Source organism: Anolis carolinensis, chromosome 2, assembly GCF_035594765.1.
Source record: "Anolis carolinensis isolate JA03-04 chromosome 2, rAnoCar3.1.pri, whole genome shotgun sequence".
Classification (NCBI taxonomy): Eukaryota; Metazoa; Chordata; class Lepidosauria; order Squamata; family Dactyloidae; genus Anolis; species Anolis carolinensis.
In genome coordinates, this window is record NC_085842.1 from 34,358,110 (window position 1) to 34,367,184 (window position 9,075).

At 40.5% G+C, this 9,075-nt stretch overlaps 1 protein-coding gene across 3 annotated transcripts in view; it reads left to right on the forward strand.

Annotated features, from left to right (window-relative positions):
- ccdc71 (coiled-coil domain containing 71) overlaps positions 1–6,116 on the forward strand; it is a 51,374-nt gene extending 45,258 nt beyond the window's left edge. For all 3 annotated transcript variants that reach the window (XM_062973768.1, XM_008105458.2, XM_016991699.2), the window contains exon 2: positions 3,243–6,116. In XM_062973768.1, the coding sequence (XP_062829838.1) occupies positions 3,304–4,497 (1,194 nt within the window). In that variant the 5' untranslated portion in view covers positions 3,243–3,303 and the 3' untranslated portion in view covers positions 4,498–6,116. The remainder of the gene's footprint in view (positions 1–3,242) is intronic.
- Positions 6,117–9,075: the final 2,959 nt, after the last annotated feature.

A 9,075-nucleotide genomic window follows, 5' to 3' on the forward strand; every position in this document is an offset into this window, starting at 1 on the left:
ATTAATTGCAATGAATTTTAACTTTGGTATGATAAATGTATTTAGTTCCTCAACCTCTAAGGCTAACTCAACACTGGCATGACCTACTTTTTCGCCCCATCTTATCTGTGTAACAGTCAGTGACACTTATTATTACAATACTTATATCCCGCCCTTCTCACCCATAGGGGACTCAGGGTGGCTTACTTTCAATTGTAATGCAGTTGATCTGTTTTGAATACACTTTTTTGGATCAATAAATTATGGATTTTGATATGACCTGTGGATCACTCGACGACCATTCCATAGTGAGAGAAAAGCGCTAGTGCTAGTGTCGCCTAAAGGGGGGCCTCCATTTCTATTTTTCCACCAAGACCATTTTAATATTAGGTCCTCCTGGGAGAGTCTGAGCTCTTACCTTTAGCAATGCTATTCAGAAAAGGGGTGGTTCCTTTTTTGTTGAGGTACAGTACTCACATTGATCCTTGGATAAGTTGATCCAGGTTGTTTGATTAAAATTTCTAGACTTATAAATGAGTGTCTATATAGTAAACAAAGTACAGGTAGTCCCTGAGTTATAGACAAAATAGGTTCTGTAGGCTTGTTCTTAAGTTGAATTTGTATATTTAAGTCAGAAGAGGTAAAAAATTTAAGTGTAACTCCACACACACACACACACACACACACACTATATGGAAGGGTTAACACTCCTGTGGTGCGTGTTTTGCTGTCTGTGCTCCTGTTCAGATTTCCCTTCACTTTCTGTCCCTCTTATAATTGAACTTTGAACAAAATGGCATGTTGTGGAAACAAGGATTGGTGGGAAAGCTTAAGTGGAGATATCTATTCCCTGTGATAACTCAGGAATGAATTTAACTTCCTAGGGGTAGATTTCTTGCTGTCCAACCTCTGTACTTAACAGTGAGTCACATATACGTCGGATGTCTGTAACTTAGGGACTATCTGTATAGCTTTAACTCTACTGTAGGACTATCATTGTACATGATGTCTTGTGAGGTAAGGTAAACTACATCGGAATTCACTCAAGTAAACAAGGAAAGAATAAAGTGAATCATACTTAAATTTACTTTATATAGGGCGGGATGGATGTCATGCAGTCCTCCAGATCTTGTTGGACTGCATTCCCCAGCATTCCACATCACTGACTGTCCTGGTTGGTGGCAGTGGTAGTCTATAAGCACTGGGAAGAAGGCCTTTTGTCAAATCCTGGCCAGCAGATCCAGTTGCAGTTAGACATCTGGAGGGCCAAATGTCCCTCACCCTGATCTAGAGGACTGTGGAATCAAACTGGGGCTACCAGCTACAGCTCTTGAAATATTGTTGGATTATAAGCCCATAAGTGCCAGTCATCTTAGCTAGTGAAGGCTGATGGAAATTGCCATCCAAAGACATCAGGAAGGCTGCGGATTCCCTGTCTTTGGATTATGCCAACAGTTTTTCATAAAAGGTAAAATTTGAGGAAGTATTTAAATGGAGGTGATGTCTTGTGTTTTGGTCAATAATCCCTGTCACAAGGTGTACCAATTGAGATTGAAAGGTTTGAATAATTAAAATAGGAAGAAACAAATCCTTTCACAAACAGGATTATGTTTAGATATGAGGATCGAGGGAATTTGGGGGGGGGGGCTGTAAAGAGTTTTGAAGGAAAGCAAATGATATTGGATGCTGACATAGTTGGAAAACCACATAACAGCTTTGCAAAATATATTTTGCATAGGATTGTAGTTACAGTGTGCAGTATGTGTTTATAATTTGGGTATATTTGTTTCTAAGACTTGTATACATTGTAGCACTGGTGTGTTTAGCATAAAGATGTTTGTTTTGTTGTGAATATATTTTATCTTGTTTATTGTGGAAATTTGGGCTTGGCCTTTTGAGCTCCTTTTCTGCCCTGCTGCCCGCAGTGTGGTTTGTCCACATTTCCATGACAACCTACTTTATATAATAATAATAATAATAATAATAATAATAATAATAATAATAATAATTATTATTATTATTATTATTATTATTATTATTATTATTATTATTACTACTACTACTACTATTATATAAAGTATAATACCAGTATTATAAACCAGTATTTCATTTATGGTCAGATGTACCATTTATAAACCAAAGAATGGGAGTTATGTTAATGATTAGGTATATGGCATGCATCATTGTCTTTGCCTACATTCACACCTTGAAGTGAATATAGGCAATCAGTTAACCTTTCTGAGTGTCTGCTGGTCCCATGCCTATAGATTGTTCTGTATACTCCATTTGTTAATTCACATAACCTTAATTTTGATTAATGATGTTCATCTAAAAATCCTTAGGTTCTTGGGAAGCGAGTTACTATTGAAAAATATTTCTTACATTCATGCTGTAGTTAGCTTGTATGGTGTTGTGGCCTAGTTGTCTCCTTTCCAGTTTGACCTGAGAGGTCATCAATATTTTAATAAGCGGTTTCTGCATGCCTTATATTGAGGACAGATTTGACTCATACGTTTTATATGGTTACACATACTTTGACACATGAGAAGGTGACAAAAGAATAAGAACAACAAAGCTATACAGCCAGTCCCCAAGTTACAGACATCTGACTTACATCCGACCTAGCAACAAAGTTTACATGGGGACATTAACCGTGAACATAGTGCTAATTCTCATAATGTACACATGAAATACCATCACTTGTAAACAAAATATAAAGCCTTAATGGGACACAGATTAGGGGAAGGAGGGCCATCTAGCTACAAGATTATCCTTCCTTCTGTTTCTTTGGCTGTCAGGTGGTTTTATCCTTCAGAGGATATCACTGCAGTTTTCACCACTTGTGATTTTAGACTGGTGTCCAGTGTCCTATTTTGCATCTGCTTTCCAAACTTCACATTTGGAGGTAAATGTAGATCTTCAGGCAGATGAGTGTAGGAAAAGATAATGTATCCAGTTTTGAGTTCTATGGGGTTTTATAAGCAACCAAAACCAAATTGGAATAAATTGCTAGAGAGAAATGTCTGGCACCATATCTTCAAAATGCCTGGTCCCTGCTACAAATGCTTGATGCCATTTTTTCAGATCTTCCCCAAGAGCATGCATAATGAAGTAGAATAGTACAGACAAGATGAAGCCATACTACATAGTGACTATGTGATACTAGATAACATTTTTAGAGTCTTCACTAAGAAAAAAAAAATCTTGAAGGCAATTGTTTACTGGGTTGTAAGTTAACGGCTTTTTCCCCCTTTTCATTTGAGGTGACCTGTGTTGACTTCCAAGTGGCTTGGACCTGTTAGAAGCTCCTGCCAGCCTAATGCCATGAATGTTGAGGCGGACAATGAGGAAGAAAAAGCTGTCCATTCCTGGTCAAGGATCTCCTCTGCAGGACAGAAGGCCTTGGAAGAAGCTCTCAGGGTATTCAACCCCATGTCTAAAGACCTGTCTGACACAGAGACCCAGCTAGTAGCTTTTCTTCAAGGGCTTAGGGAAGAAGGATACCAGCCCACTATTCTAAGGAGTAAAGACGTGTATGGATACAGCTCATGCACGGCCAGGATGCCCAGCCAAACAAAAGGCAGTGGCCAGGACACTTCAACAGCTGCCCCTATTTCAGAGTCTGCTAAGGTTCCTGCCAGAAACATGGGAACAATGTCCAAAGCATCTTCTCCCTTAGCAGGTATTATAGTAAGTTCTTCTAAAGGCTCTGCCAGGCCATTATCCAAGAACAATAATGCTACGAACCTCCTGTTGAACTCATTGAAACGGACACGTTCACGCACATCAAAAGACTCAGCAGTGGGTTTCCCTGCCAACATGTACCCTGGTGTCTACCCAGCTATGAGGTTGTCTGTTGTGCTGGAAGCCTTGGTTCCTATAAAAGCAACAGCATCTTGCCTGGAGTCAAAATGTAAACAGGGGCACCTTGGGATATCTTCTTCAGACTTTAAGCTCCTCAAGGCAGCTAGTGGGTCCAGGCAATCTGCCACAATCAAGGCCACTAAATTATCACCCAACCAATTGGACTCAAAAGATTATAGGCATATAATAAAGAAAGTGCCAGACTCTACTTCTCTGACTGTAAGCCTTATGAAAGGACCAAAGGGTGGGGTATTGAGGGAAAGCAATGCCTGCAAAGCCTCTGGAATCCTGAATGGCAGAATTTCCGGAAGCCCCTCCCAAAGCTGTAGCCAGGCAGCTACCAGAAATAAGGAGCCATCAGTGGACAAAACAGGGTGGAGAGGAGGAAGCAGCCTTCAAGAGACTGCTGGGCAGAAAAGAAAAAGAGGGGAGGAGAGAAAAGAATTGTCATGCAGGAAGAATCCCAGTTCTGTGCCATCTCCCAGTCAAGTGGAACTGCATTCGAAAACATTAAGCCTGCTGAAATTCCAGGCCATCAAGGTGAACAGCTCTTCTGATGATGAATTGAGGAGGAGAGCACAGAGAATCCTTAGAGTGAACCTGTCCCCTGTTATTAGAATTCAACCACTGCCTCATTCTCACAGTGTCCCTTGAGTTGTTTTGCTGAGGGGGAGCCATCGCATAAGGATGAGCAGATCAACTTCAGGTCTGTTGTGTTTGGGGGGAAGAAAGGGATGTCCATGTCTGCAGTCATTGGGCTATTGGTCCATAGGCTAGCAGTGGAGGAAAAAATATGCAGAGCTGGTCAATTGGTGGATTATAAAACTATGTTTAGACATTCTGGAGTTGGTCTTCACTGAGAGGAATGCAGAACAGAACACTAGCTTTCTTCTGAGACATTTTTCTATGTTGCTTTTGTAAACCTGAAAAGAGTGTACATCTGGGATGTGGGACACTAGGGATATTACTGTACTGTGATTTTTTTCTTTTTTTCAATCTGTAAATCTACTATGATTTATTTTAATCATATTTTATATACTTATTAAATATAAATATCTATTGATTTATGTAAACATATTGCCCAAGGGCTGTTAGAATGTGAACCTGTTTCCTTCTTGGCCCCTTTCTGTAGAACTGGGTTCAGAAGTGTTCTTCCTCTTATCTTTTCCCCAGAGCCATTTGCTGAAAGGCGCAACAGCACTTGCTCCTCTTCAGTGTTGCTTCTCTTATCTTCAAACTTGAAGGGCACCGTCTTACCTCCTAGTCACTGGTGTTTGTCTGAAGCTGCTAAGCAGCCTCATAACTGACGGGCTAAAGCTCATAGACCATCTGGAGGAACCTTCCAAGTCAATGCAAAGAGAGAACTAGAAAACAGGTGTGCTTTCTGTGGTATACCCCTACTCTTTCCTTGACAGGAAATGTTAATCAAAACATGCCATGAAGCCATGGCAGGTGAAAGAGGATGTTTATCCCAAATATGGAGATCTTTTTGAGAAAGTAGCAGGAATGCCTCAAGTGGTCAGAGAAGAGGCCCTTTAGATTTCTGCCAAGAAGCAGGAAAGCCTTCCTCACAACTTGGTGCCTCTCTGTGGATTCAACTGGCGGCTAGTGTCTTGTGTTCTTCCATATACTTGCCTCCTAAGGGTAACATTTACCAAATCAGATAGCACTGGCTCCTGTTTTCCTCTCTACTGTTAAGTTTAAAATGAACCTGTGGCTGTTCAAGAGCATGATGTGATAACTGGCAAATAACGAATTTCAGTGCAATTGTTAAACATTTCTGCTGTCAGACTTTTTAGTACGTCTGACCTGTGGACGTTGGGTTTTTGAATGTATTGGTTGTGTCTGAACAGTCTGGGTTGTAGGTGCTAGTGTTCTAGCAGCAGCAAGAGGTTCTTGGGGTTGTTTTTGAGATGGTTTAATGTGATTCTTGTCCTGTGTTGCAAAAGGAAAGCTAAATTTGTCTCAGCAAAGGTTTCTGTTCTAACCACATTGAGGTTTCATAAACATGCTTGCTAGCATCTTCAGTATTTCAAGAGTCTACTGTTGTTGTGTCACATTTGCAAACCTAAGCTTGTTTTGCCAATCCAGTGAACACTGAGAACAATAGTTCTGTGAAGGTGTTGAGAACAGTGTCCTGGAGATCCTCCATTCTTGTTAAAGCTGCTATTCCCAGAATACTTTTGACAGAAAACACAGCAGTTACCCTGGTTTAGGTCGACATTCTAGTAGATTATCTGTTAAGGTATTTGGCTAATAAAACTTCTATTTTACACTGTGGTGTTCAGGTTTCTGTGTTGCGCTAATTTTTAAAATAACCTGCAAACCTTTCCAACTGTTTAAAAGAATTTGGTCTTTATAGTAATCCAATGAAATGGTTGCTTTAGACATGGGATGATGGATGGCGGGTAGCAGAATTCTGGGCCATACCATTTGAAATTGTAAGTGGTAGTAGTGGTTGCCAGTGTTTTTCAGTATTCTGTTCTATTAAAAACTTCATGCATTCAGGAGACATATCTATGATGTAAAAAGGAGATTATGCTCACTCTCTCCTCCATGTGAGGGTATAGACCAGACCTGCACAATTCAGCAATGGTTAAGGACCAAATTTAAAATAGGATAAACTTTTTTGGGCTGCAGATAGATTTTTAGCACCTCAGCAAACCACAGCTCCCAGGATTCCATAACATCAAGCTACAGCAGTTAAAGTTGTGCCAGACTACATTAATTCTGTAGAGTAGATGCACCCTATGTCTTTTTAAAATTTTAATAATTTTATTCCCAAACAATTAAAACACAGTACAATTATCTTATCACATCTTTTATTCTCAGATCTGTACCCCAACCCTCCTATTACTTACATAGCATTATAAAAATACATCACTGTAAGTTCTATTACTTCTACATTATTCTAATTTTGTCCGTTACATATAATTATTGTAATGTGTTTTTTCATTGCTCAACCACAGTCTTAGTGGTTTAAATTCACCATTGCTTTTATACATGAAGCTAATAAATGGGTTCCAAGTTCTATCAAATTGATCTTTTAATTCTCCTTTTGCTAATCTTAATTTGTAGGTTAAGTTTGCTCCCTATGTCTTTGAACTGTACCTTGTGGGTACCACAAGATACATGGCAATGCAATCTCTCAAGCAGGAGATTTCTAGTTTCTTTAGTATCCTCCATTTTGGCAGGTTCATCCCCTCTTTCTCCTTGTTCCAAGAGCAGCTGTTTCCACTCTCTGCTTGGTTCTCAACATCTCCTTGCACACAAATTCATCTTTTTTGAAGAAGCAGGCTGGGGGTGGCTCCATCTCCTGCCTACTTTATGTGGTTTATCCTGGCAGCTGTGTGAGAAGCCCAGGCCTAATGAAGAGTGTAGTTGCTGCAACCTTGGTTCTGACCAAGCACTTTGGCTGTCCTTGGCTCATGGCTTCCCTGTAGCTGCCAGTGCTGTCCTCTTCAGCGCCTCCTGTTCCCCAAAGGGTGCTCTGGCCTCTGCATGGATGCCTCCTGGGCCAACCAGTGAAAGTGACAACCTCTTTGGGCCACCCAAATCCTTTGGTGAGCCACAAGCAGCCTGCAGGCCATATGTTGTGCAGGTCTGGTGTAGACTGTCCCTGCAGAATTCTGGTATGACAAACCTTAGCATCTCCTTCTGTTTAGAGCATTTTTTCCAGGAAGATTACCATCAAATTCTGAATGCAGCCCTTGGAGGTTGTACTATTGTTATGACCCTATCCTGTACTTGTGATGAACCTATTTTGCTGACTTATATGGTAAGCATTAAGTGAAGTTCGTTTGTGTAGGTAATCTTTTTTCCCCAGCACACCAATTATTTGAATTATTTATTCTGAGGACCTTAGTTGTTCTAGCCCATCTCCACGCTTGTGAAACCTGTCCTGAAAAATAACCAATACTTTATGCTTGATTACTAGTCTCTGCTCAGCTGGCACATCTCATCTTTTACAGTTCCAGCCATAGGAATCGTGTGGTCACATAAAATCCATTAGGGTCTGTTGTGCAGCCTTCTGGAGCCCCTCAAGCTCACCAGTCACTGTGAAAACCATTCACATAAAATATAGAATCATGCTCCAGAAACCTCTGGGGAGCATGATTCTTTATTTGCCAGAAGCAGCTGCCAAATATTATAGAGAGAAAAAACTCACCTATCTTTTGTTGATAAACAACAGCAGCAGATAGATGTGGTCAGCAGTGGACTACACAAGGGTCAAAAATGTTAGCATGTAATGCAGGGGGAAACTCCTTTGTAGACCATTTGGCAGATGTTCTTCCTTGCTAGGTTGTCATATTCAATTGTTTTGGAAATCTGTTCTTTTAAAATGTGGGAAAGCTTGGACAATCTTGGCACGTGTCACAGGCAATCATTTGGAGAGCTGCAGAGCATCTGTTTTTCAGGTCTCAGGATCGAGCACCTATTCTTAGTTTATGTTGTACAGAACGAAACAAGGGGGAAATTCTGTTAGTAATTTTATTTGTTCTGATAAAGTTGTGTTCAAGGAAGACTTCTTCCTAACCTGTGTTGGCTTTCCTTTCTACAAGTTCGCCTGTCTCTTCAGCCTTGGGCACAAAGGCTGAAGAAACAAGATTCTTCTGCAGTTGTCTTCTATGGTATTCTTCCAATGCACTTAATCCTAACCAAGCTTATTGTTACCTTTGTGCATAGGCATACAAAAGCAGAGGTAGACTTGTTGGTGATGTAAGAAAACTAAAAGGCACAAAATACACACGCAAGCTTTCGATGCCCCCGAGCCACTCCATCAAAGATAAAATATCACACAAGAGTGGCAGCTTTAGAGTCACAAGTCTGCATCTTGCTGCAGATGTTTGCTTAAGGTGAACCCGAGGGAGGGTTGATGCAGATAAAAGACCACTCCCCTTTTTGGAAACAAAGGCAAGAAAAGAAATGCAATCAAACTTGTAGTCAGGTCAAAAGCCATTGCAGTGATTTGAGCCTTGGACTCAGACTGGAATTTGCATTCCTGCTCAGCCATGGAAACCAAATCACTATAGGAATATTTGATATCTATAGAAGGGTACAGTGCATGGTAGGCTATCCCCAGGATGCTTTGGTAAGGTTAAAAGAAGGTATAGCTTTTAATATTGTTACAGTCAATACATCTTGGATAGATAAAAGAGAGTTAACTAACAATGGTGGAAGAGTCCCTAACGCTGACTCTCATGTCTTTGTATAAGCCATCTTGAAGCAGAG